Source organism: Anguilla rostrata, chromosome 9 (assembly GCF_018555375.3).
Source record: "Anguilla rostrata isolate EN2019 chromosome 9, ASM1855537v3, whole genome shotgun sequence".
Classification (NCBI taxonomy): Eukaryota; Metazoa; Chordata; class Actinopteri; order Anguilliformes; family Anguillidae; genus Anguilla; species Anguilla rostrata.
In genome coordinates, this window is record NC_057941.1 from 13,265,900 (window position 1) to 13,293,742 (window position 27,843).

Consider the following 27,843-nt stretch of genomic DNA (forward strand, 5'->3'; position numbering starts at 1 on the left):
ACTGAAAATAGTGTTTCAAAACACTCCTGTTCATTTTAACATCTGCAAAATTAGACATTAAAAACGATTTACCTCATGATTTACACCTTTCTTTTTTCTAGATATACAACCAGTTAAAACATGCAATGCAACTGCCCTCTACTGGCCAAAAACATTGCATTGCCAGTAAACATTTTCAAAACTTCACAACATTCCAAATAAATATGAACAAGGGCAGAACCGTCTTTATTTACAAAACACTCAGCCATTTAAAAATAGCAAACATTTGCGTGTTATTCACAAGTTACTGGGCCAAGCCACAGTGACATGATAAACGGTAAAAAACGTACTTGCATTTATATAGACAGACACAAACAAGAAACACTTCAATTATTCCACTAGCATATGGCATTATGGTCACATAAAAACTGGAATTTAAAAAATCTCATTCCATTCTGGTTTCATAGAAATAATGTTTTTCTTGCAAGCATGACCTATATTTTAATTTAATTATTTTAACAAAATTATACAATGAGCGTAGGAAAAAGGCTATAAAATTATCATATGTATAAAAATATTGAAAACAAACCATTATCTAATTACAAAACCTTTTCTTTACATATATAAAACAAAACTGGCTTAATAACATACAGGATAAATAGAAAATATTTACAATGTTTTGCCTATTTTTTCTCTTTTATTTTTTTTTCGTCCACTATTCACTTCTGTTCACTTCAAGGCTTCCTCTAGTTTCGGAATATCCACAGCCGGAATTTTTGCCACTTCAAAGAACACGCTGTAGGGAGAGAACAGATGCCCTTTTGTTAAAGTCGGTGACATAACTTTCGGAACTGAGTGTATGTGATACTAGCTGGTCGCTTAAATTTAAACAACAAATAAACAAAAGGCTCTGTTGGACAGAGGCCCAACACAGACACCCATCCCAATAGCTCAATTACAAATAGGAATCAACAGCGGGGAAGTTTCACCTGTGGGAGTACTTGCTTCTCACAGCTTTCAGCTTGTCATCAGAGGGGCAGGCCACAATGGAGTGGAGTTTCCTCACTAAAAGGCCCAAATCTGAAAGCGTGTATCCTGTGTGGAACTCCAGAATGGGCGTCTGTAGGGAAATTAATCACAGGCACAGACACCAATGAACAGGCTGAATCGATGCAGTAGTTCCCAGCCCGGCTTTGCAGTGGTGCATGGGGGAGGGTTAATTGGCAAACGTCCTGGAGGAGAAACAAAAGCAGTACTGGGCAGACGCTTCCTTACCCATCCTCCCAGACCCTTCATGATCAGAGCCAGCAGCAGGCAGGCGCTAGCCAGGAGGGACGCTCGCTCGGGGATCAGCTCCACCTCCAGCAGGCTCAGCTCACACACGTACCGCGCCAGCGTCAGAGTCTCCATGTTGGCTTGGACACACTGGGGAGGCAAAGATCCTCAGTAAGATAGCACCCCCGACAGGGGACCAAAACAACTTGACGGAGACAAGTCATCTTTTACCTTTGCCAGCAAATAACAAAAACTGGAAATAACATTTAAGATAGTTTTACCTGTATCAACTGCTGCTTTTTAGATGCAGTATTATATTTAAAAGGATCACCCAAGGGTACATACGCAGCTTAAATTCCATTAGATCACAGCAGCCATTTGATTTGTCACAAAATAGACCTTTAATGCAGCCAAGCACTCCAAAATTATTTAGACATGCAACATATCTTAACACTGCCAAATGCAAAGCTGCACAAAGTATTTAGAAACCGAACATGAGGTCCTCTGCAAATTGCCAAATTATAAATATGAAGACAAATTTATTCAAAAATAAGATTTTGGGAATAAGCTCATTCCCAAAGTGGAGGAATAAATAAGGCACTGTAGGCATAAATAACTGCAACAAATTCCAAATAAATATTTAAGACAAAACGGAAAAAAAAAGATCCAGTGAAGGAGGCCTGGCTAGCAGATTGCTGGCTTCTGTAAAAGGCGCTCTCACTTTCCAAGAAGACAAAAGGTCAGAGGTGAATGTGGTGTTCTTTGTTCAGGCAGTGCTAATGGTCCAAAGTGGTGCATCATGACTGCTAATCCAAGCATTTCCTGGTTTCTTACACTAAATCTAATTTGAGTCCAGTCAGATCTTCATTAATTTCCCTCTGTGAGCATACATGCATGCATTATTATATATATATATATATATACATACATATATATACAGTGAGCTCCATAATGTTAGGGAAAAAGACATTTAAGGGTATAAAAAATACCCTTAAATAAAAGGTGAGAATGCACAGTCAAAGTGCACAAACAGTTTGATTAAAAGTCTAAAATTACATAGAGAACAGAGCCAAATCAAATAAGACTGTCTTTGTCCCAATCATTATGGTGCTCACTGTATATAATTTGCATAGCAGAAGTGGCTTAACTCCAGAATTGAGAATGGTTAGAGCAGGAGCAATCACCTTGGCGTATCTACGGAGGAAGCGGTAGGGAACTGGGATGTTGATGTCAAACTTCAGCATCTGCAGGATGTTGACCTCCATGGCGATCATTTCCTCGCGCTTGTAGGCGTCATCACAGATGTACAGGAAGTCATCAATGCAGGGTGGGCTGCGCTCCTAGTGAAAGAGGGCGAAAATATTGGAGTTGAGAGAAACTGTGTGAATGGGTTAAAATTGAAAACAAAAATTTAACTAAACTAAATTAAATTAAACAGCCCAGTTAAAAAGGGGAAGTTCATCCAAAAATGAAATGAAGGTACTACCCGGACGAGTATGTCAGTTTCGCCGAAATGTGATGAGTTTAGGTACACGCTGCAGCTCATGTTGATAAAACTCACCATCTTGATGCGCATCCATCTTCATGGTTTTTTTTTTTTTTACTTAATTTGTAAATAAAATACCAATATTGGCAGTATGGCAATAGCTACACCCATGTAGGCTTACACACTGTATGCCACCGTTTAAACCAAACACTGCAACAGAAAGAAAGAACACTTTCTTTTCTCTTTGTTTGCAGTGCTAAATAAACTGAAGTGACTTTGAAATCATGGACATCCCTCCATTCATGTCAGATCTGTCTGTGGGCAAAATGAATGCTCCTTTACCAAACCACTGTTGTCTCCTTTATTTGCTTCTGCAATCGGTGCGACTCGTGTTTTCCGATCAGAACTGGAGAATCTGAAGTGCTCGCCACTGGTGTGGAGTGTCTCTAAAAAAAACACTTTGAAGCTGCAATGAGTGTAGGTATAGACTTTTGATTTCTTTTGACTTCTCCCAATGAGGAAGGGAGAGCGAGAGGGAGAACTGGATGGCAACTACAAATGATTGTTTGTCATAGAAAATACTGCCGAAAGGTCACCCGCCAAAGTGGCTAGTATGAGCGTATGAGCTGCACGCCACCGCAGAATTATATGTGCATTTGCCGGGTGTTCACGTCAAGCCCTGCAACCATTAATTACTTTGTAAAGAGACGTTGCTGTTGAATTTTTCAAATGAAAATTTGCTGCATTTCAGGCCACGCAAAGATGGACAGGTGAGGTGCGTTTTATCAGGGTGAGCAGCAGGGAATAACAAGAAAGCATGTTACATTTCAGCGAAACAGTGGAAGGACAGATACTACTTCGGTAAGTGGAAACTACATGCATTAAAGCTCCAGGAAACTAAAATGTGTTAATTATTTTCTGATGTATTGCTTTAACACTTTTCTCCATTCAGAAATGCCAGAGAAATAGTTTTAAATGATTCTTGCAACAAAAAAAATTACATAAATAAAAGCTTGTGCTGAAACTGGCTTGCTTTCCACCTTGGTTGAACACCAGGGTTTCAGTGGGTGGGTTAAATGGGTGTTAGTTACATAACAAAAACCTTAATTGCAGTGAAATCCTTTCCCCATGTAATATGTAAATTACGCTTTTAGCCACTTGTATGGGTAAGGCCAAGTTGAAAATACCCAAGCATTGTCCCTTCTCTGAATGCAGAGAAAGCAACACACTTTTTTCTTCTCACAAAAATGAAGAGCTACAAGAAATGAGTTTTATTTCTAGAGTTCACCCGCACTGCAATATTGCAATAACCTGTAAAGTTAGTAGTTAGTCACAGAACTTGGTGGATTGGAAAGGCCTGCTGTTAGCTAGCAACAATTAAATGGCTTTCAAACTTTAAAAAGTGGAATCAAATACTTTTTTATTTGGGTTTAACATCCGGTGTTTGAGACAGCAATATAGTCTAATGTTGTTAATGCACTGAATCATCTCCAGGTCTAACTATATGAGGTAAAACCTAGTTTATGTTGCTTTCTTTTGTTTTGTCTGGTAGTGTAAGGTTACTGCTCTCACTTTTAAGAAGACAGTCAATTGTAACCTCTGGAAATCATAACTACAAGCTAAATGCAATTTCCTAGACCTTTAAAAAAATAAAAATAAAAATTTTCTGCAGCACATTGAAAAATCCACTGGGCTGGCTAAACCTCGTCCCATTCTGGCTTTCACAATACCACTCCCCCGTTTTTCCATTGGTCTCTCACCTCAAACTTGGAGGCGATGAGCATGGACGTAGAACCAATAAGCTGCAGAGACTCCCTGAGGGCTGCAGTGCAGGACAGGTAGTGGTCAGTCAGCTTCACAGCTAGATACAGCGTCTCGTGGTTTAGCTCGAAGTTCTCCTGCATGTGAAGCAGAGGGAGCACTATGTGAGGACTAAGCAGGTATGACCAACACCAGGCTGTCAGCCAAGGTAAGGACTGAGAATCAAACAAACCAGCATCACCACGATCTCATTTGCTCACCTGGACCTCAACCATCCAGTCCACCAGAATTCCTCTCATGTCCTTATTCAGGTCAGGTTGTTTGTGCAGGTAATCCTGCAGGACAAATTTCTCCTGTGGAAGACATGTGTGACAGATAATGGTGGGTTATTTCATACGTCATCTCTTTTCTCCATCTTTTCTCAATGCAAAAACCCAAGGTGTATACATGCAATCCTTTGGGTTGGGACATCAGATTCCTTTTTCATGACAACTTGCCCTCTAGGATGACATGTTCATTTGAACCCCCAGCTCCTCATATTGATGTTTACCACAGTATGAAAGGATTGATCAATACAGTTATCCCCAACAGCCCCCCCCCCCCCTCTCTCAGAATTCAAACAGAAGCTGACCTCTCTGCCCTTCAGATAGTCAAAGATCTCCTTGGCATACTCTGATGTCATGCAGCAGTCCTTGCTGTGCTCCTTATCAATGTCAAACTCCTCAGGTACCTGTAAGGAGATTGTGTGTGTGGGTAAAAAAACATTACATTTAAACTTAAAACACAGTCGCTGTGCCCTCTCCAAATTCACATAAGCCCTCTTACTCGCACCAGCATCCCATTTCATTGGATGAATAATTCCCTCTCTTTTCTCCTCAGGTGATGTGAGGCAAGAGGTCAAGAGCAAAACAACAGTTGTGCATCACCAAAGTATGACATCAGCACATCATCCATTGTCATAAAATTCAAACCGAGAATGCTTAGGCACTGTACAGAATAACCTGCTATAAAAGGAAAAATGTATATGTGCACAAAAATAATACACATATAGTATTATATATTATACTTTCCATCATATACACATAGTAATGCTTATTACAATGACATAAGTAAACAAACAGTGCCACTGGTGTCTTTCACCGATCTTTTCACTGTCAAAAATATGCTTGCCACAGCAGCGTATTCTATCTGTATAGGTAAAGTGACTAAATTTCTGTTATCGGATATGTTTTTCCCCCAAACATGTATCAGTTAAAGTAAGTGAGGTAAAATTATTCAAACAGTGGCAGGAATATCTATCTTTGCTTATTATATGGCTTCCACGAGTGACCATTTACTTACTAATCTCAAGTCTGTTGAGATTCACCCTTGAGAATTCCACCTGTCTCCATCTTTACAACAAACAATTAATTCTCAACTTGGAGTAATGTTAAAAATATCCAATGAACAGAACCTGTCCTCACCTGCCCAGGTTGATCCCTAGTAGGTTGTTCTGGGGATGCCTTTGGTTCTTGTACAGGAGATTTTCCCAGTTTTACCTGTTCGGACTGCCCCTCTGAGGTGAGAGAGCCCAACCTACAACAGGACAAAACAAGAGGAACTGCCTGGTCAGAGCAAGACCACAGGCTGAACACTTAAGGACAAATAGCCAGCAGATATTTTTGTAACTGTAAGAGTATTCTTAACGAGTGAGGATTATTAGCAGTGCAAAGAATTGTATTATATATCTTTATAACTATTCCAAGATTCTAAAAAATCTTTTCTTTAATCCAGAGTCAAGCTGCTTTCAAGCGGTACACTCCATGGCCAAAACTATGTGGACACCCCTTCTAATTAGTGGGTTTGGCTACTTCAGCCACACCCATAACAGGTGCATAAAATCAAGCATACAACCATGCAATCACCAGACAAACATTGGAAGTGGAATGGATCATATGGAAGAGCTCAGTGACTTTCAACGTGGCACTGTCATAGGATTCCACCTTTCCAACAAGTCAGTTTGTCAAATTTCTGCCCCGCTAGAGCTGCCTTAGTCAACTGTAAGAGTTGTCATTGTGAAGTGCAAACATTTAGGGCAAACAACAGCTCAGCTGCGAAGCAGTAGGCCGCACAAACTCACAGAACAGGACCGTTGAGTGCTGAAGCACGTAGCGCCTAAAAATAATCTGTCCTCAGTTGCAACACACACTACAAAGTTTCAGACTGACTCTGGAAGCAACGTCAGCACAAGAACTGTTCGTTGGTCATGGAAACTCATGAAATGAGTTTCCATGACCAAGCAGCCGCAAACAAGTCTATGATCACCAAACACAATGTCAAGTGTTGGCTGGAGTGCTGTAAAGCACATCACCATTGGACTATGGAGCAGTGGAAGCGCATCCTTCCCAGAAGAGTGGAGGCTGTTACAACAGCAAAGTGGGGGAACCAACTCTATATTAATGTTCATGGTTTTAGAATGAGATGTTCAACAAGCACATAAGGATATGAGTGTCCACATACGTTTGGCCATGTATATATGATATTTGCAAATATACTTCAGTTAGACAATTAAGCTTAAACTCAAAATATGAGCTCATCCTGTAGAGGATAGAGGGGAAGCAAAGCAAGAAAATAACTATAATAATATAATAATAAATCACTTCTTCTGGTTGGCTTCATTTTTCACAGTAACTATACTGCTTTTCTGGATCTTCTTGGTGGTCTTCTCCTTCTTTGTATGGTTACTGGCTTGGACCTTGTTAGCCTGTTAAAATCGATAAACATGACATGAAGAATCTTATTACCACTAGAGTGACACCATCCATTACGCACTTGAGCAAACCAAAGTAAAAACTGAGAACTGCACAAATTTGGTCCCTGTCTTTTCTTCTCCCCAAAGTAGAAATGATGACCATACCACTTATCGATTAAAAGTAATATCTCATTGTGAACCAAGGCACACCTGTTCCAGGAAAAAGGGTAACTACAGTGAAATCTCCCAGAAATTTAAAGAAAACCTAGAAGGTGGTGTCGTAAAATTTGTAGCATTCACTTATTCATATCGGTGCACTTTAAGCTTAACACACCACAAACATTGATGTTAGGGGTGCAAGCTGCACCAACCCTGTAAACTTACAATTCTGATGGCCACAGCATCATCAACATGATCCGAAAGACACAGGGTCAGACCCTAGGTTGGGTAAATGAAACGCATTAATTTTTCTGCACAATTCACGATCGAAAGGAACACACATGCGTACTTACATTGGTGATGTCTACAAAGGCTGATCTTTTCTTAGGCGCTCCTTGAGGAGAGGAGGGGGATCTCTTAACTTGGAAAGCTTCTTCCTGGGATGCACAACGCAATTTAGAACATCGCTAACCAACATTGTGTTTAGCCGGTAAAGTCCGCATACAGTTACTCCTTGAAGATAGCTATAACATCATCTATACAGAATGAATACGTTATAAATGGCCAACATATAATTCTGAAGCTTATAAAAGCGATTAACTAGATAATATGCCCACCATCTCTCAAAAGCAATCGCGGCAAATCATAATATCATATTGCCATAGCAATGATGACAAATTACAACCTAAGAAATTCCCAGCTAGAATGACCGACTTGATTTACCTGGTTCTCCACACTCGGTACGTTGGCATGCTGTTTAGGGAAACAGCTACTTGGCTTTTTCCCCCTTGGAAATGGCATTTTCACTAGAGGTTTTCTTTATTTCTAAATTGAAAAACAATCGTTGTGGATAATGGAATTTTAGTCATTAGTAACTATACACAGCTACATGTGCCTGCCCCAGCCATTTAGATAGTTAGCTTGACGTTAATAATGTTAGTAACTGTAACCAGTGATACCGATTATGAAGCAAAAGCGCGGCTGGAAGCAAATCGAAATTTAAGATTAAATAATGTTAGCGAAAGTTTGTCACTTTCCCCACCACCCAACATAAAAACGGAGCAACCTTGGCTAGCCAATTTAGCTAACAAACAATCCTCCTCATGCTAGCGAATCCGCTCTAATCTACTGTTCAATAACTGAAATGCAACTGAATAACAAATTTATGCTTGAAAGATCAACAGTCCGGCAATAAAATAACTATAAACTTACCTTTTACAATTGACCTGATTTTTTTCTTTTTTCAAGGTTTTATACAAAATCCTACTACATACCACAAAGCACCTATTAAATACTTGCATTAGGGCGATTTGAAATCTGAAAAAGTGTGTCGAAGCTGAGACATCACACAATTGGTTTAGAGCCACAAAGACCAAACCAATCAGTGTTGAGCTACGATGCCGTTGATAAGAGGCGGGGTCACTAGAATTTTCAAACTCCTTAGCAACCAATCAGAATCGGATAAACAGTACGCGTCAATAAACGTTATTACAAAAAAAAGAAGCGTGGTGACGTATGTAAACAAGGGAGAAACCCAAAACAAACCCAAAATCTAATCTACAGTTTAAAGAGAACTTTATCATGTGAGATAGTACTGTAACCTTTGTTCATTTGTTTTATATATGAAGACGTTAAGGTTGTCGAAACGTGAAGTTATTTCATATAAAGATTAGTGGGTTGTCGGAACGTGGCTGTTAAGGATTTTGAGCTTCTGCTCTTGATTATTTAATTCGCTCAATCATGTATTATCTTAATCTGACATTTGTATAAGCAGCAGCTACCGCCACAGATTTACCCTCAATGTTTTAACGTTACTGTGCTCAAGTACAGGAGTGGGGCATCGCAGTTTATTGAGCAGTCAGAAAACTAAAACTAAAGTAGCTAATTGGTTGGGGAAAAACAACACGCAGTCCAGGTGGTGTACTACCAAGTGAGATTACGGGGTTAGCGACCTAACCCAAACTTTAACCCTGGGTTTTCCGTATCTCAAAACTGACTTATTTTAAATCGGTGTATATATGACTTATGCTGCACGGCTAACCTAATGTAAAAAGGCGCCTCCATTCGGATCCCGTAGAGCCACAGAGCGTACATATGATCTGGAGACAGTCAATGTCTGGAGAGGGTAAGAGGCATGCATACCTTTGCATTAAATGCGTGCATTTAACAAGACAGGAAAGCACGCTTTCAGCAGACCCACAACTTGTGAAGCCCGGATGTAAGCCTGTACTGCGCTTGTTTAGGGAAAATGGTTGGATCTCCCATTAACGTGAAAGGGGAATATCTAACTTTTTAATGCAAAACAAATCTTCCCCAATGGTTGCTACTCTATTGACGATCGTTACGTTTAAGATGAAAAGTAGATTGTGAAGTATGTCATATTTAATAAAATATGTTTTAAAAAATTATCAATATTTTCCCAACACATTTGGACCGAAACAACCATTGTTTCACATATTTCAGCCAATGAGTTTCCCACACCGATTATACAGATGTAAAAGCAATAGTTCAATTTTTTTCTTTATTAGTTAACAACATCGAGATAGAACAAGCAAGTGAGCTTCCACTTAAAACAAAAAACGTGGTCTATATAGGCTGAAATAGCATCACGTGCACATTCTTATTAGTCTAATTTGTCTGTGAGTATTCTGCGACTCGGCTTCGGCCACTTAGAACAGACTAAAAAGAGACTGTTTCATATTACGTCCTGAAGCCTAAAAAGTATATATATTTCCTTTTGGGAAATTCTCCACCCATAGTTAGACGATAAGATTGATCGGCGAAAATTTACCGACGAGGTTTTATTAGTGAAATCACATTGTTTCGATGAGCTAACTCTTTGCCCTCAACGTGCGCAGTAGAGGCTGTGTGTGTGTTTTTTAACTCTGGGAAGCCAGTGGCAGCTGTAACACAAAAGATACAGACTCCTGGTATCCCCAAATTGGGGCACAATCTTGGTGTTACTTACTGCCAGTACAATCGTGTAGTAGCCATGGATGCGTACTTGTTTTCATTTATCATGGACGTTTTCTTAGACATTAAGGCTGTAATTTGTGTAGTTTAATTTTGAAACTGGGGTTGTATTCTACATTACATTTTTTAAAAAGCATGACAGATGTTTGTTTTGTTTTACTCTTTGTAATTTTATTCAGTTTCTGATTTACATTTCAGATACTATAAAACCTGTACTGCAGCTCACTTATGTAACATGTTGGATAGTCATAAAAGTGTTTTGCAATATTAAGCAATAATAAGTTAAATAACAAATCAAACTTCATGTTTACAATTGTGCTACATGCCCACGATTAAAAATACAAACACCATGCCATTATTTAAGAGTGCTTAAGGATGGAATATTATTTCCTGCTCTTTTCATTCTCACCTACAAGCACTGTGTGCATCTCTGTGTTTAATGCAGAGTTACGTAAACACCAGAGGTGGTAAATCCAGCTTCAGAAAGTAAAAATCCTTCCCAGTATTTTGTTCCAACCAACTGGGTTTACTAAATACCCCAATTGTTTGTCCAGGAGGTAGGGCAAATTAGTGAAATCAGCTGGGTGAGCTCATGGGTGGAAGGAACACATAGCAGGACTTTTATTTTGTGACCCCTGGACCCCTGCACCTCTGTTAAACACAACCTCCCTGAACCCTGTAAAACTATCTGGAACACATGAATGTAAAGATGAGGCTGGGAACCATGCACAGTGGCCCTGCCTTAGCCCAGAGCACAGGATTCACACCCGAAGGCGAACCATCCGCTCCGGTTCCCACACCTGAGAGAGAATACACAACAAGGGGTCAGACAAATAAACAAGGGTGGAGGAATCATCTTTCATATTAGTTGTGCACAAAATTCAGTGTTGAATTTATCAGCTCTCTTGAAACCTTTGGTCAGAGTGTCTGACTTCACGTTCAACCAGAAAACAGTGCGCTGCTGTGCCACAGTAGCCCTGAAACACAGACATAGAGGGATACAAAGGGGATTAGAGCTTTCAGACATCTAACGGCTTGTTTGCTATGCAGTGAATATGCAGTAGCTGACAGTCTGGAGAGTTACAGCACAGAAAATACTCACCAGTTATATGGAATGAGTTATATAAGTAATGAATATAACTGCCTGGACGTTTCTGGATTTAGGTTAAATAATCTGGTATTGGATTGCTCACATGAAGTAGATACTGCTGATCCCACTAGGGGGCATCCAAGAGTAAACAGTAGAGTTGTCTTTCACATTGGTGTTGGAATGGGTGATGGCACTTTTCTGGTTACCTGAGCACTGCAAAACATACACATCTCAGTCAGTCCTATTAAAAATACAAGCCACTTAAGTTAACCTGTTTTGAAACTTGATCTTATGGGCCACATCAAGAAGTTCAGCAGACAAGTGACCCACATGGAGGAACTGGGTGTTTGTTGGGAGGGATTGCCAGGTCCCCAGGGCACTGGCAGTGGACTCCATGCGAGCCTCCAACAGCACACCTGCGTAGTCTGGGCCATTGATGGTCACTGAAACAATAATGAGAGCGGCAGACTGAGAGAGACAAAACAACCATCACAGCTATTGCAGGTTTACCATTGCCTCCCAGTTCTTTTGCTGACAGCAACAGAACAAGGTCTGTAATAAGGTCAAATACAAAAAAGGCTCCACTGTGACATTGCTGTTGTCATATTATTTACAGAGAATCTGCAGATATTTGCATCAAAAATGGATTTTATATATTTACTTCTATGCATTGCCAAAGATACTACTGTATATGTTCACATATTCATACACATTTTCCCTTTTTAACTAAAAGTCACATTTATCAGTGAACAGGAACAGTCATCACATGACATAATAAAAGGCATTTCGAGTAATGGGAGTCCATCCTTATAAGAGGAAGCTACAGATAATAGTTGACCTCAATCAAAAATAATGCACATTTGTGCATTTTCTTTGAAAAATTAGCAAAGCGTGTCCCGCACCAGCACCAGAATTTTTCATTTTTCTTGAAGCTGTTTCCACATACAGGCCTATAGTAAGTATACCGTTCATACATTTCTGTGATATATCCAAAAACTGATCTTTCTAAAAGTAGAACTTTCTGAAAACTGATCTTTCTAAAACTATTCCTTCTTATATTATTATTACTATTCATCATAATTTTGAGAGGAGCGCAATCAGAATAAAATTACTGAACACCTTCCAGATGTTCCTTTAAATGTGGCATTTAAAATTAATTTGACCTTTTACATGTTGAACTACATATTTTTTTTCAATCAATATGTATGTAGGTTTAGAGTGCATGAGACAATGTTGTTTGTTGACTCTAAGCATCTGTGAATTTTTTGATCCTGAAAGTCACATAAAAAGAGTTCATTATAGCATAGCATGAGCTGCTGCTGCTTCATCGTTAACATCATTATACATGCAATTCTGTAGGTGTGAAGGAACTGCAAACAGTACTTTGTTTGATAGTACAGTTTTCTATTTTGCAACACTGGGATACTGGGATCTCTTTAATTCACTTCAAGCTATTTTTCTTTAAAAAGTTGTGGAAATCTACATAAAATCTATTGGGAAAACATTAAAAACAACAAACAAATGTCTGTAAAACTGTCCTTGTAACAAAATTCTAGCTGAGCCAAATAGGGACAATATACGCTCTAGTTAAAAGCAGTCTATCCCAGTTTATTTCTCGCTAAAGATTTCGCTGTGTTCCCGAAAGTCACCTGTACAGAACTCCAATGACTTAGTAAACTTATCCTACAACTAATAAAGAAAACCAAATAGCACTTTCAAATAAAGCATGCTGGTGGAAAGAGTTAAAAGCTGTGCAACAGTATCTGTTACCTGTGACAGGCTGTCCGGGCTGAAAAGTGCGGTTGCTGGTCTGGATGCTGTAGGGAGCTGGAGAGGGCTGGGGCTGGACCCCATGGCGAGGCATCATGTCCTCACAGGCAGAGGATGGGGCACCAGTAGGGTAACCAACCGTCAGAGAGAGAACTTGCACAAGGAGCACGTTCAGCAGCAAGGTACCCATCCGCACCGTCATGTTCATTCACAAGAGCTCCTCGCCAAAATCTCTGGCAAATACACAATCACCTCAGTCCACACTCACACGCTCTCTCCTGTTAATACAGGTGCGCTGAACAGCACACTGCTTAGCCAAGCCAATGGCTTTTGTTCATAGTTATTGCTGAGTCACTGTGGCAGTTTTTTTTCTCCTTTTTATCCTGCATCCTCTGCAGTTATTTTTCCCAGCACAACCAATGTGTGGGTCAAAGTATGGCACAAAGATCATAAATTTGTAGCTGGAATTTGGTATTTGGCCTCTAAGATATTTTTATATCATACATCAGACTTCAATACACCTGTCACAATAGAAGAACTAGTGTCACTTTTGTTCAGCTGAAATTAGAAGTTAAAATTCTAGGGACATTTTAAAAATCAATTGTAAAATTGCATCCAACAAAATACTCATGCTCATGAAGGTATTATAAGGATATATATAAGGTTATATACACTTTATCTGAGCTTATGACAGTGCATGTACTATAATATAGTTCGCTTTCTGCCTCGCTTTAGTTTTAAGGACAAGATCTTGTACGTTTTATACTGTAGCATATACTTACTCAAGTTAAGTTCTTACAAATAAAATTACTGTTTTAGTGAGTAATTTAACCAAGCATTTTGCTTGAGCCCATGTAAGCATGAAATTGAAACTTGTGGATTCTTGAATTTATATTGGCCTTTATGTTTCTTCATGGAACTGTACTATGAAGGACTACTGAATGCAAGTTTTTGTTTTTAAGATGAGAAAATAAGACATTTTTATGTACCCAAAAGTGTTGAAACTGTTAAATGTATTTTCATTTATTTCTTTTTAAGGTAGTAATCAGAAAAATGGGTTTACCTTTCTACTTGTCCTTTTTGGTGGCATTCAAATAGCAGCAGCATTTACAAAAGAAAGAGCAACTTCCCTCTGTGAAATTGGAATGCAGCAAGTCCATACTTCATGAGACAAAAAAGCATAACAGTGAAACTACTGCACGCCATCTACACTTTGTAAAAGCTTGGTCAAGCTACCTGCACCTAAACTTGTCTAGATTCTTTCTTTTTACTGGAGGAATTTGGAATTAGGGGATGGCAAAATCCTAGCCAACCCTATACCAAATTCATGGAGTAAAAATACACAAATATCTTTGCAAGAATACCTGGGAAGCAGGGCCCTGTTTCACAGAGCAGGATATAGCCAGATAACTGGGCTGAGTAAAAGCCAGTACCCTCCCAAATCTGGAACATGGACTGAAGTAAAAAAAGAGCCGTTCCGGGTTTTACTCGGAGTTATCTAGCCAGCTCAATAATCCTGCTTCGTGAAATACCCCACAGGACTTCATTTTTTAGTATTAATTTATTTATTTTTGAGCATGCAGGTAGAAACTTTATCTGCTGTACATTTGCATCACAACCAGGTTACCGTACAGAGTAATGCAATACATTTTTGGTGCACATAGCTTGACCAAGCTTTTTCAAAGTGCATGATCGCAGTGTGAAACTGTACAATAAGTGTGTAGCATCTCATAATCTGCATGTTTCAATTCATGTATCTTCTGTTTGTAGTACTGTGCACATATTAATACTTCTACTAGCTTGTTTTCCCATCAGCCAAATAGCCTGTTATTCCACTACAAAGCATCTCAACGTTAGTAACAGAATGCAGTATCTGAAACTTACAAATAAAATTCTTAGACAAACTTGACACAATAGGTGTGACAACTTGCATTTTAACACTATCTGTTACACTAGCATCTGTTACACCACGTGACCATATGAATGGTCCCTTTTTCTCAGCGATCGAGTTTCCGAAGCGTTTTGGTTGCCTTGGAAGCAATCGACGGCAACAACACAGTCCTTGAAAACACTCCAACAGTAAGGTAACGTTATACGATTCTTTAGCTAACAGCGTACCTATCATGTTTTATACATTCGTCACAATAAATGTTATACATTCAAGCATTACTGTCTACACGTTTTATTTCCTCATATTTCAGGTATAACTTAGTTATCGATACATCTACAAATTACACGGATGGAAAGAGGATTGACTTCTCTTCGAAATATAAAAGTCTGTAAAATAGTGAAAACTACGTTCGATAAAAAAATATCTATCCAAACAATTTTTAGTCCCAAATAAATACGAAATGAAAAATATCGAGTGGACCTCCTGCAAGGAGTTTACAATCGACCTCGGAAAGGAACAAATTGAAAAATATATCAATGTAAGTACACAACAAAATGTTTGCCATTCAAACTATCAATGGTATCAGCCCTGTTATCTTGCTGGCTAACTTAGTTGGAAACGTCATCTATAAAACACCATTAGCATGCATGGGAGAAATGAACTTGCTGTTGTCTTTTAGCCTGTGTTTCTTTAATCAGATGTGGGGATTGGATCCAAGCTGGCTGTATAGTTTAGTGTTCTTAGAGGAGAAGGACCTGGAATTTCACAAGCAGTATCACTACAGAACTCTATGGAGCATCCCAACTCCACAGACTCCAATTCCAAAGGCCACTGCATGTGTCTATTTTGTCATAACAGTTTCCAAGATCAAGCCACAGGTAATATAATCATGATATAATAATGGGGTGCTTAATCTTGCAGAGGACTGTTAGTCAAAAAAGTCTAATTGTATTTAATTGTATTTACATGATAGCTCCTTAATCCATCTCAGCAGTTAGTAATAAACATTACACAGATATTGAGGTCAAAGCAACTGTGTAGAGAACTATGTGAGAGGTGGTTGAGTTGAAACTGCAGAAAAGCATGGTGAGAACTTATTAGTAAAGTCATTGATAATCTGACCACAAACCAAAGTCATTGAACCCTTAGAATATCTTATCAGGAACATCAGCATGTAAGTACATCAAAAAAACTTTTAAATCATAATTTACCCTAGGAAAAAACAAATGCATATGACAAAAAGCAATACGGGTAAAATAATTTATTACTCACATTTGCATCTATTTTTCCCTCTACCTGTAGAGCTTACCAGTAGAAGTGTATTATGTTGTGGAAGCATGCAGGCTGAGACACAGGTATATCTTAAACACGTCTTGTCTTTTCTCTGTTCAATACAGAACTTCCTCCGGATGACTTTTTTTTCCCCATTTCACAGGCCAGGAAAAACAAGTTTTAGAGAAAAGTGGCTAAAAGACATCATTGAGAGCAAGACTCTACTTCAAGAAACCATCAACTTCTAATAACATACATTATCATTTTCCTGTATCAAAAAACAGGATAATTTACAGGATTACTGAAAATTGCAGAAATTGTAAGCATTACACAGATGCATGCATTTTTATTGGTAAGTGCACCATGTATTATGAGATTACAGATCACTTAGTGAGAGCTGAAAATGGTTTTCATTTGAAAAAAATTATATTAATGTTTAAAACAATTCTGGGATTACAAGGTTTGGGAATCTGTTCACTATGTACACACAACACAAAAATACACATTAATGTTCTGGGGAAATACTCTTAAATTAGAAAATCTATTTTGTAAATATTGTCCTCATTTTGCCTTAAACTTAAGTCAGAACCCCTTCCAATACTGAAATATTTACAAATATGTTTCTGTAAATTTCAGTGATAAAATAAACACAATGTGGGGCAGCATACCATGGGTTTCTCTGTAAATAATATAATGTTGGGTAACATCAATAAAATGACAATAATACCATAAGAATAATTTAAATCTGTATTTGTATAACAAAACATTTTAAATTATAAGGAAAATGGATTTGGTACTGTGGTAGGAGAATGCTTTATTTTTCTTCTTTGCCTTTTGTTTTCCTGTACACCATTTCCCGGAAGCTTGACAGGATCTTGTTCTCCCTCTTCCTGCGCTCTTCCTGGTTAAAGGATGCCAGCGCTCTCTTTTCATCTGCACTATAGATCTGGTTTTCCTTTCTGAGACGCACAGCCTCCATCCGGCGATGCCTAGAGTTAAAGTTAGCATGGTTAATATGTTAGTATGGGTGTGTGTCAGAGAGACTGAGAGGAGGAGTGCATGCACATGTGTGTGCGTGTGTGTGGGTGGGTGGGTGTGCTCTGCACGTGTGAGTGAATACCTGCTTCCACTCATAACATATCCGGACTGCTCAAAGGCGGCAATCTCATCACTGGTCAAGCCAATTTCACCTCTTCTAGGGATACGCTTTCCAGCTTTCACATATTCTGCCATGGCAGCGCCTTCACCTGGTAACAGCGCATGGCCATAGCTGCAACAGGAAGTAGGAAGAAAATATTAAAGTGCTTTCTAATGAAAACGTGTTCAAACCTGCATCACAAGTACATATTATTCTTGAATCAATCACCTAATGGTATTAACTGGCCATGTTAAAGATACGCACTTGAGAGGTTTGTCATCCTGGGACAGGTGGGTAAGGGGAGCCTCAGGACCAACAATATGTTCATCACTGCAGGTTCTCTCCACCCACAGCTCCCCATTCTGGTCCTCCTCTTCGTCTTCAGACTGATCGCTACTGGAATCGCTCGACTGTTTCCGGCTACGCTTACTCTTCTTCTTCTTTGATTTCTTCCTGAATGGGATGCAAAGAAACAGCACAAACAATTTAGTGTCGGGCTGTAACCATGCTTCAAAAGTGAGTATGAATGAAAAATAAAAAGGTTACTTTTTGCTTTTTCCTTTTTTCTTCCTTTTCTTCTTTTTCTCTTCTGTAGAACCAAAACAAAATGACTTCACTTGAAATCAGCTTAATACAGCACACGTGTATGGGTTTGTCAAGGTGATTACTGATAGGTGTCTTACCGTCAGATTCACACTCTGACTCACTATCCTCTGAATGCTTCCCGTGTTTCTTCTTTTTGGACTTTTTCTTCTTTTTCTTTTTCTTCTTTTCCTCTGTAAATTGTGAACATTATTTTGTCTTAGTTAAAATGTCAATTGTCTGATCCAACAGAATTTTCCAACTTTATTGTTAATGTGCAAGGCTGAATAGGCCTAAAGCTCAGTGCTAAAGTCAATGTGTAATGCATAATAATGTGTAACGGTAATGCACATTCACCTGTGATTCAAACCTTCCGGTTCTCTTGCGCCTGTACACCTATGCTTTAATGATAAAAGCACAATTTACCTTCTGAGCTCGAATCAGTGCTGTTGTTTTTCACATCATCCTCAACAGGGGTATGCTCATCAGAACTGAAATAACATCAACAACAATAATAAAACAACGTTCTAAAACAAATATTTTGAGGACTACACAAATATGTTACTAGCATCTTTGAAATAAACACTTTTCAACACATCCATATCAGATAAGAAAAGACCATCATTGAACCTTTCTATGCATTTACATCAATCGGAGTCAAGGTGTTTTGCTTACTCTGGTTCTCTAACCCTCGGCGAAAAGCCCCAGACTTCTGGTGCCCCTAGTTCCCCGATCCTCTCTCTTTCTTGCAGCCGCCTGTAGTGGGAAAACAGCGAAATGTTGCGCGAGGTCTACAAAATGTAAGCTCGCCGGGGTGCACAGCATCAGCAAGACATTTCCGATAACCTAGCAATTAAAACATCTTGTCGCTGCCGTATAGCGTCATCCCTTTTGCTATAATGGTCGAAACGGGATCCGTGGCCGTGTCTCCCGTCTCGCTGCTGCTGCTGCCACGAATCTCTCTCCCTGGACCGGGACCGGGACCGGCTTCGAGAGTTCCCCGCGTAAAACCTTGTCCCGCTCCTATCCCTGAAGTCACACCACCGCGCCCGTCGGTCCTCTTTGACAGAGTTCCCGTTGTGCTTGCCGGATTTACTTGCGGGGCTTCTAGAGCGACTCCTGCCGCTGCCGCTGCGGGACCGGCTGCGTCGCTCTTTTTTCGGACTGCTCACCCGGTCGGAACTGCGACTCGTTGACCGATGGGTGGGAGGCATGCCTTACATCTGTGCCACATTCCAAAAAAGGAGACATATCAGTATTGATACATTCATTAAACCCAAAGTGTAGTCATACACCTAAATACCCTCCTTTTTAGACATTAAAAAATAGCACTGAAATACTGTTTTAATCAGTTTATAGTTATAGATTAATTGTTTTTCCCATTCAATTATTGAGATACCATAATAAGTAGCAAAAACAGCCTGCTGAGTAAATAACAATACTAACACCAGGATGCTCGTCTAAAATATTAGTGAATGGGATACCTTTTATCTCTTATGGTCTATCTTGAAATTGGCGCATCCACCCACTTTTTCAGCCAATCGGGCCTGGCTACTGGGAGACAAGAGTTGCATTAGTGGCTACAATATCAGTCAGTTAAGAATTACATTATTTATTTATTTACTTCTTTCTCTTTATTTATCGATTTAGGTTTAGATTTTGTGTTCTATTATATGAATTCTAACAGATTATTTGCGATACAGGAACTAGGCCGGGGTACATAACTCTGGTCCTAGGGCAGGTCTGCATGCTGGTTTTTGTTACAACCAATTACCTTAGTCATTTTCTGACAGCTCTATAAACTACAGCAGTGCACTCCTGCACAATAGTTTTTTTGTTTACACTTTATCATTTTGATCCAGAAGTGCTTGAGATATTAAAATGGCTGGATATGGTATATGGAAAATGGAGAGGGGCATATAGAGGTGTCAGCTCTAAATGTATTGCAGGAAAAGAGCCCAGGCATCACAGAAGGATTGGATTCTGTCTTTTAGTGTTGGTGTAAGTTTTAATAGGCACGATTTTTCTCTTAATAAGCTGAGCCAATGGATTTTGGATAGTTTTGTTCTGTCTTTACAATTGAGTAATATAACCTTTTTAGCCATCATTAGTGATTTGAGTATACATGTTTTGTATTGAAGGAATGTCTGAATTGTGGATAGGTCACCCAGCAGTGAGGTAGCTGGGCTGATAAGGTTGCTGATGTCAAGGATCACCTTCAGCTTGCTCATGATCTCCAACCAAAATGATTTGATGGAGGGGCAAAGCCCCTCCCCCCAAAGGGGGAAAGTAATTGTGTATCGTGTTTGGGAAGTGTGAGCACATGTTGCTGTCTGCATATCCCATGAGATGTAGTTTGTGGTTAGTCATGTGAGCTCTATGTAGGATCGTGTACTGTATAAGTTGACTCTTTGAGTTCTGGAGAAAGTGTTATTGCATATAGTTTGCCATGTAGTGTCAGTATTGTATATTAAGGTCTGATATCCGTTTTTCTATTGGTATTGCCATGCTTTTATCTAGAGAAATGAGAAATAGTATCGATTTTAGTTTTTTTTTTGTTTTGTTTTTTTTTTTTTGGGGGGGGGGGATGTTGAGATGGCTGAATGATGTATAGAGGGGTGGAATAGGATGGTGGAATTTGTTGGTATCAATTTTACTCCATAGACTCCTTAGGATGAACTTGCTGTCTGCGGCTTTAGCTGGCACTTAAACTAATGTTAGATCAAGATATGATCAAGCTAATTAAATAACAAATAAAAAATGGACAAAAAATAATAATAAAATACTAACAAAATCCTGAAAAGGATTGGCCATTTTTGTGCACCCCTAAACTAGGCTAAATAAATTGTTTTACCATAGAATATCAGTCGTCTACATACCATGTAGAACTGTTGACAGGGTGCCATTGACATGAAAATAACTATAACTAATACGGTATTACTTACAGACAAAAATATTTCAATTGGATGGATTCATTAACTTGATATGGTAATGGCACATTAGGTTGTATGATATATATATATATATATATATATATATATATATATATATATATATATATAATATATATATATATATATAAACAACAACAGTGTATTGCGAATGAAGATTAGCGTACTTTGTAAATAAAGTTTTTTTTTTAAAACTGGATCAAAACTAAATTTAATTTTATTGTTTTTCAAAACTGATTGATTTTTGTTTTTCATGTGAAAAACACCTGGCTATATAATATTGTTAAATTGTACGATTGGGAGTAAATTCATATCTTGTTATTCGATATTCCTAGATCTAGCATACAGGGGATCATATTCCATCCATGCTCTGGTGAGCATCTGAAAGCTTGTCATATTTCACTCAAAGCGAACCATTTAAATGAAAATTAAAGGATGGGGACAGACGTCTAGCTTTATCACACGTTACATTACAGCAAGTTACCAGAAAAAATGTAAGATCTGATGACAGATGAATGAATTTGAGACAACGATAAAGAAATCCAAGTACGCAAGCAGACATACACGGATAGCGAAGCAACCCTTGTTTTGTTTTCCACTGCTACTGGTAACAAAGTCCCTATCGTCCTAGCTAACAACATTTAATGCTTTGGGGCTCTACAGATGTATTATTATTATTATTATTATTATTATTGCATAGGCTACTGTTTCATTAACTTAAATCTATACAGCCTATGAGATACCGGGACATAAGGTTAGGCCATGTCTTATAAATAAATAATAGTTAACCCTCAGTTTAAAATACCTGTAGCCTATTACAATGACTAACTTAACGTTAGCTATAGTCATATGTAACCTGATGTGGATTAGCTCTGAGCCAGGCCGTACTGCAAAAATGTCAGAGCTATAACGCAGACAGAGTAACAAATTACATATAGCGAAATCTATTACATAACGGTACACCTAATCAGAATATTTGTACATAGCAAGAATGAAAGCGTCAGCGTGTAAACGAGTACGTTAGTACTCACCGAAACGTCACGTTTTTCAGACAGTTTTTTTGTTGTTGTGTACAAGAACGTTGTGCTTTGCTGAATATTCTCTCCTGTTCAACACAAGACATGTACTTTCGTTCCTTTTGAAGAATGCGAGTTATCTGTCCGTTGCGCTTGTTATCTTTAATATAGTCGCAAGCTAGCCCTTGAATTCAATATTTCAGAAATATTCACAATAATAGAGAAACATTACCAGTCATTTGAAATAATCTACAATAGCTGTTGTGCGTTAAACATAGCAAACAAATTCCTGAATAAACACTATTAAGTATTTGTATTGACTCTATAACTGAAAACTATATGGTAACATTAAGCAAAGAAACTGCAGTACATTGCTATTAAAATAATACAACAAATGCAGAATATACCTTCAGTTCTTAGTAATAGCACTGGTGTAAAAAAAAACTAGGGCGCCCTCTCTGGGTCGTGTGCTAGTAAGTCACAAAGTGTAATTTGTCAGAAAGAAGCTCTGTGTTTTTGTGTCGAAGTTACGCTGGAAGACCGGAGCACAGGCTCTGTTTTGCAGGTAATCAATACACAATCTACTACATAATGACGCTATTAACTACTTCCCGTCGATATTTTATTTAGATTGTTACATTTCATTTAGCTGCCTCAAAATAGCAGATTACTGTTTCCGGCAGATACGGCCCTCACCGGTATGAACCAGGAAGAAAAGTCCATTGAAACCATCAATTTGTTCAGTTTACTTTAATATCTGTACTAATTTTCCACGATGGCGCATTTTCATGTAGCTGTGATGTAGAACAACGATAGATATAACATTTAAAGATCTGTGCTATTAAAGAGCAAAAGCAGTAACGTTTACACGAAAAACTCACGTCATAGGTGCCACGCCATTGCTAGGTGGCTAGCTTGGTAGCAAAATAACGTCCGCTTTTGCTTAAATCTGAAGAAACAAATTATTTTTCATTATTTTAGTTAGCTACCTAGGTTGCTAAATATAAAGATATAACTTGACTTTTGTGTATTTTCGGTTGCTGGTTACTGTGGACTTGACAATTCTTCGTATGCCATAGCATAACGTCACTCACAATCATTGTTTACCACTCTTGCTGATATTATAGCATGTGCCGCTATCTGGCTAGCGTTGGTAACTTATACCCAGCTATGTTTGGTGTTGATAAGCGTATTTTGTGCGAATCGAATTTTGGCAGCTGTTCTTACAGAGAAAATTCAACCAACTGCGCATTAGCTAACAATTTTGCCTATTTGACTTGAGTGCACCACCATAGCTTGCTGCTAATCAAGTTAACTAGCTAGCTCCTGCTAGAGCTTGCTAGCGAATGTAAACACAGCGTCAGATAGTGTTTGTAGGTCTGATCAGTAGATTATCTGCTTAGTGCTTACCAGCGACAATTACAAATGAATTTATGTCCAAATCTATGTTCAGTCTGCAGAAATGTTGTAATAGTCTAGAAACTTTGCCATGATACTTCAGGACACAATTAAAAGTACTGTAAGGCTATCTGTGTCATAAAGTTGCCATGTCTGTTTTTTCCCTTCATAGGTATGTCAAGCATAAAGTTGATTTCTGCAGCTGACACACAGTATGCAGGGTCACTACTGAAGACCTTCAGTGATCAGCGGAACAATGGACTATTCTGTGATGTCACTATAATTGTACAGAGCCGGACATTTAAAGCCCACAGGAACATTTTGTCAGCATCCAGTACTTATTTCCACCAACTTTTCTCAGTGGCTGGACAGATCATAGAACTGAATTTTATCAAGGCAGAAATCTTTGAGGTGATCCTGAACTATATCTATAGCGCCAAGATCATTCGGGTTCGCTCTGACATGCTGGAGGACCTCATCAAGTCTGGCAAGATCTTGGGTGTTAAGTTCATTGCCAATCTTGGCCACCCACTTTCCCAGGTGAAGGGCTTATCTAACTTGTCCAAAGATCAAGCTGAAGGGAATGTAAAAAGTTCACAGCACAGTACTGTGCATGTTCCAGAAAAGAGTGACCGTATCTCTCAAGAATTGGAGTCTGGAGCCATGCCCATCATCACTGAGGCATTTTCTCTATCTGCAGAGGAGTTCAAAGGTGACAGCTGTAAGGATGGGGGCTCAGACAACGATGACGTTCTCTTTGTTTCAAAGCAGGGACCCAAGAAAACGAGGAAGTCTAGCAGCACCAAAGAGAGCTGTAAGCCCTCTGCAGTCATCGATGTAGATGAATCATCTGCAGAAGCCGTGGGTTCTGAGGAAGAGGAAGCAGACATTCCTGAAACAAGCTGTACTGCAGTAAAAGAGGAAAGCAGCAAGGAGAAAAAAGACCAGAAGCCCATGACTGAAAAAGTTGAGGAAGGAAACATTTCCAAGCTCAACAGCTCTTCTCAAGCCCAGCCTGACTCTACCTCCTTGTCCTCCCATATGGAGCAGGAGCGCCCTGACACCAGCACCAGTATGCCCCATTCACCTGCGGGCTCCTCCTCCGGGGACAGCCTCTGCAGCCAGCCTCTTCCACCACAGATAGATGGCTCTCCCAAGGAGCCTTGTAACCTCTCTTTATCAAAAGATAATCATGAAGTGATAGGGGTCCAGAAGAAACAAATGACCACCATCTTAGAAGCATCAACAGAAAGACCTGGGGAATTCAAAATCAAGCTTTCTGATATAGGGCCTGTAAACAGTCCAGAAACCATTATGTCTGAGAAAGATTCAGAAATGGATTTGGTCTCATCTGGTAGCCAGGACAGTGAGAACTTTGAGGAGGATACCTACGACATTGTTCCTATGATAGTCAAACCAAGAGCAGGGGACTCTAAAGCCAAGAAGGGGAGGAAATTGCTGTCCTCTCCTAATAGCCCAGGCACACCTCCCCCTGGGGAGCAGGGAAAAAAGAGGGCTAAAGTGGGGATGGATGACCACTATGAGCTGATCATGGATGGGAAAACCTTTTACGTGTGCATTGTGTGCAAGCGTCCCTATGTGTGTCTGACTAGTCTGAGGCGTCATTTCAATGTGCACTCCTGGGAGAAGAAGTACCCCTGCCATTACTGTGACAAGGTCTTTCCTTTAGCAGAGTACAGAACAAAGCATGAAATCCAGCACACAGGTGAGCGGAGGTACCAGTGTTTATTGTGCAGTGATGTCTTCATGAATTACCAGTTGCTGTCCTCTCACTGCAAACAGGCCCACAACCAGGACCCCTCAGGCAGAAAAGAGAAGGAATACACAGACAACAACCTATATCGCCTGCTACCCTGTAAGACCCTGGAGATCAAATCATATTCTTACATGCCTGATGGCAAAATTCCCATGATTAATGAGGAAGGGATTGTCTACCATGTGGACCCTAGAGAGGGACTAACTGCTGGCTCAGACTCTTCTTCCACAATTCATGGTAGAATGATGAACTGGGACGATATCTTTGTGGAATCCGGGTCCCAGGTCCGCTCAGAGACTAGTGTGAACCCTGGCGAAGACACACCAGAGTTTGAATTTGTCATACCAGAGACTTACTGAGTCAAAGCCTGAGTATTCTGGGAATTGTGCCTTTTAAGCCAGGGTTTTGTTTATTTCTTTATTGGGTGGGGAGGGGGTCGAGGGCAGATGTCTGTACTTATATCTGTTTAGATGTTTGTTTTGTTTTGATGTCTGTTTGTTTTTAATTAACTGTATATTTTGGAAGCTCCCTCATACTCAAGCACTATTGTGGTAGCACTTGTTGCTAAGCTTTTCTAGGCTTTCATTAATTATTTTTGTTTTTATGTCATATGCTGCTTGACATTTTGTACTGAAACCATCACTGCCATGGTGATACTGATTTCTTTGCCATAAATAGTTTATACACGTTTAATATTACTCCTGGATTTTAGTGTGAATAATTAACATTCAGTTTTTAGTTTATGGGTTAACTTGAACTAGTTCCATTTTTTTATTTTGTTACCCATTTGTTTTAGCTCTGTTTTCATGAACATGTTTTATAATCTGTGATTTATAATGAAGAATTGGCTTAAAAATGGCGTTATCAGGGAATCATACAAAATGCACCATTCCGTTGCAGAAGTAGAAACAGAAAATGGAACTGATCTCTGGTGAAGCCAGCTAATTGTAATAAAGCAAAACAAATACGCCTCTGAAGAATTTGGCTTCATTTTACTTGTAATAGGCCTATAAACTGAATTATTTGCATCTCATACATTCAGTAAAATAAGTCTGTAAAACCGATGTTTTTCAAAATATAATTTATGCCTTTTTTGTTTGAGTTTTCAATTGGCTGGCTGTTCCTAATGTCATGTGTTGCTTTTAAGTATTAAATCTGAGAATGTAGAATGGAAAGAAGCCACTGTATGAAAAATCTGGAGCAGCAGTACATGTTGCTAACATCATATCACACATAAATGCCCACTTCCAAGGAGAATATTGCATTCAGGACAGATGTTCTCCAGGTCTCATGACACATCATTTCAAATTAATAATATACTGACTAATAAAAATGTGTGAAAACACCATTTTTGCAAACACTTGCATTCAAATTTTTGTGAGCAGAAAATATCACTCATATTCTTAAGTTACCATTGACAGTTACAAGTTAGCCAATGACCCAATAGGTTATAAGAAGGCAAAAATGATGGCTACTAGTACCAAAAAAATACTTACTGCATTTGACAGTATCATACATTTTATTGTAAGGTGTACACATCCATTTAACATTACATGCAAGATTGGCAACCAGTTTGCTGGAAAGGAACTTTTGTTTTAGCCATACTATTCTTCAGTTTTTCCTGTAACACTTCTGAATAATTACAATGGATATTGTTATGTTTTATATGTATGCGATATCATGCTGTGTTTTTCATTTGTTCTGTTCATTTTAATGAAAATGCAATGGGGTGATAAAAGATCTGAAAAGCAAGAAGTAGCTGCATATTTTCAGTGTCGACGTGTATGGGTTATAATGGCAAAAGTCAAAGAGTATCTCGACTTTATAATATGCAATTTTAAGAATATACTGTAGAAGACTGTTAGTACCGTTTCCACCAAGCTGTGTGTGTATATGTTTCAACGATTTGTCCATTTCAGATTTGCTGTTGACCCTTCAAACAGACCCTTCATACTTTTTGGTACAGACTGCACATGGCATATATAGTATTTGTCAATAAAAGAGCAAGGCAACTTACCGAAATGTGTTTGATCCGCTTCTGTGACCAGCACAGAAAGATGGTGGATGCATGATAACTCATCATATATCATCATGGCGAATGATGCATGATAACTAGCCGATCTGGCTTACAGAAAGTGAGGGAAATGCATATATATTTTTTCTTAGCACAAAACTGGAAAAAAATTAATCCTTCCATTATCTATACCTGCTTATCCTGGGCAGGGTCACGGGGGGTGCTGGAGCCTATCCCAGCATGCATTGGGCGAGAGGCAGGAATACTCCCTGGACAGGCCGCCAATCTATCGCAAGGCAATAAAACTAAGAAAATGTGACCATGCTGCCTGGCATATGCTACCTGGAAAAGCTTCTCAAGATACCATCAACTTGGCCAATATTTAAATACATGCACATAGCACACATTCAATTTGTCACATATGAATGTTTTTTGTGAATAATATTTAAACCAACTTAAAATGAGATTTTAATGTTTTTACAATAATTCAGTGTGTTTATTTCACACATTTTTACTGCACTTAATTTTAATGCAGAATAATTTTCATTTTGCTAGGTGAAAAAGATTTTGCATTAAAAGC

The 27,843-nt window shown here is 38.9% G+C and overlaps 5 protein-coding genes across 14 annotated transcripts; 2 read left to right on the forward strand and 3 right to left on the reverse strand.

Annotated features, from left to right (window-relative positions):
• Window positions 1-202: 202 nt before the first annotated feature.
• On the reverse strand, window positions 203-8,742 carry ccnb3 (cyclin B3). 2 transcript variants are annotated; one of them, XM_064350472.1, is made up of 13 exons: window positions 8,604-8,742; window positions 8,115-8,216; window positions 7,745-7,828; window positions 7,617-7,670; window positions 7,141-7,244; window positions 5,965-6,076; window positions 5,133-5,231; window positions 4,762-4,854; window positions 4,501-4,638; window positions 2,439-2,594; window positions 1,255-1,404; window positions 969-1,099; window positions 203-775 (listed from the first exon to the last, which is right to left on the reverse strand). In XM_064350472.1, the coding sequence occupies exons 2-13, from the start codon at window positions 8,190-8,192 to the stop codon at window positions 709-711; spliced, it is 1,266 nt and encodes a 421-aa protein (XP_064206542.1). In that variant the 5' UTR covers window positions 8,193-8,216; window positions 8,604-8,742; the 3' UTR covers window positions 203-708. The 2 variants fall into 2 exon arrangements, with proteins under 2 accessions (XP_064206542.1, XP_064206543.1); XM_064350473.1 differs by lacking the exon at window positions 7,617-7,670 and having other exon boundaries at window positions 8,604-8,741.
• Window positions 8,604-13,545, reverse strand: si:dkey-251i10.2 (uncharacterized protein LOC562682 homolog). The gene is made up of 5 exons (XM_064350482.1): window positions 13,225-13,545; window positions 11,785-11,897; window positions 11,558-11,667; window positions 11,277-11,341; window positions 8,604-11,164 (listed from the first exon to the last, which is right to left on the reverse strand). Exons 1-5 carry the CDS (start codon window positions 13,430-13,432, stop codon window positions 11,049-11,051), a joined length of 612 nt encoding a protein of 203 aa, XP_064206552.1. The 5' UTR covers window positions 13,433-13,545; the 3' UTR covers window positions 8,604-11,048.
• Window positions 9,388-16,902, forward strand: akap14 (A-kinase anchoring protein 14). Of its 3 annotated transcripts, XM_064350483.1 has the most exons (6): window positions 13,271-13,406; window positions 15,226-15,308; window positions 15,426-15,653; window positions 15,814-15,993; window positions 16,418-16,470; window positions 16,551-16,902. In XM_064350483.1, the coding sequence occupies exons 3-6, from the start codon at window positions 15,576-15,578 to the stop codon at window positions 16,633-16,635; spliced, it is 396 nt and encodes a 131-aa protein (XP_064206553.1). In that variant the 5' UTR covers window positions 13,271-13,406; window positions 15,226-15,308; window positions 15,426-15,575; the 3' UTR covers window positions 16,636-16,902. The 3 variants fall into 3 exon arrangements, 1 of the variants encoding a protein (XP_064206553.1); XR_010332365.1 differs by adding an exon at window positions 9,388-9,516 and having other exon boundaries at window positions 13,234-13,406; window positions 15,226-15,653; window positions 15,795-15,993; window positions 16,418-16,902; XR_010332366.1 differs by lacking the exon at window positions 16,418-16,470 and adding an exon at window positions 9,388-9,516 and having other exon boundaries at window positions 13,234-13,406; window positions 15,226-15,653; window positions 16,513-16,902.
• LOC135262979 (NF-kappa-B-activating protein-like) lies at window positions 16,362-23,360 on the reverse strand. 7 transcript variants are annotated; one of them, XM_064350474.1, is made up of 11 exons: window positions 22,956-23,192; window positions 22,090-22,163; window positions 19,592-19,658; window positions 18,995-19,330; window positions 18,783-18,862; window positions 18,534-18,598; window positions 18,209-18,301; window positions 18,072-18,114; window positions 17,790-17,978; window positions 17,508-17,657; window positions 16,362-17,376 (listed from the first exon to the last, which is right to left on the reverse strand). In XM_064350474.1, the coding sequence occupies exons 4-11, from the start codon at window positions 19,319-19,321 to the stop codon at window positions 17,202-17,204; spliced, it is 1,122 nt and encodes a 373-aa protein (XP_064206544.1). In that variant the 5' UTR covers window positions 19,322-19,330; window positions 19,592-19,658; window positions 22,090-22,163; window positions 22,956-23,192; the 3' UTR covers window positions 16,362-17,201. The 7 variants fall into 7 exon arrangements, with proteins under 7 accessions (XP_064206544.1, XP_064206546.1, XP_064206545.1 ...); XM_064350476.1 differs by having other exon boundaries at window positions 19,592-19,661; XM_064350475.1 differs by lacking the exon at window positions 22,956-23,192 and adding an exon at window positions 22,482-22,623.
• On the forward strand, window positions 22,513-27,265 carry zbtb33 (zinc finger and BTB domain containing 33). The gene is made up of 2 exons (XM_064350471.1): window positions 22,513-22,639; window positions 23,645-27,265. The coding sequence occupies exon 2, from the start codon at window positions 23,647-23,649 to the stop codon at window positions 25,606-25,608; it is 1,962 nt and encodes a 653-aa protein (XP_064206541.1). The 5' UTR covers window positions 22,513-22,639; window positions 23,645-23,646; the 3' UTR covers window positions 25,609-27,265.
• Window positions 27,266-27,843: the final 578 nt, after the last annotated feature.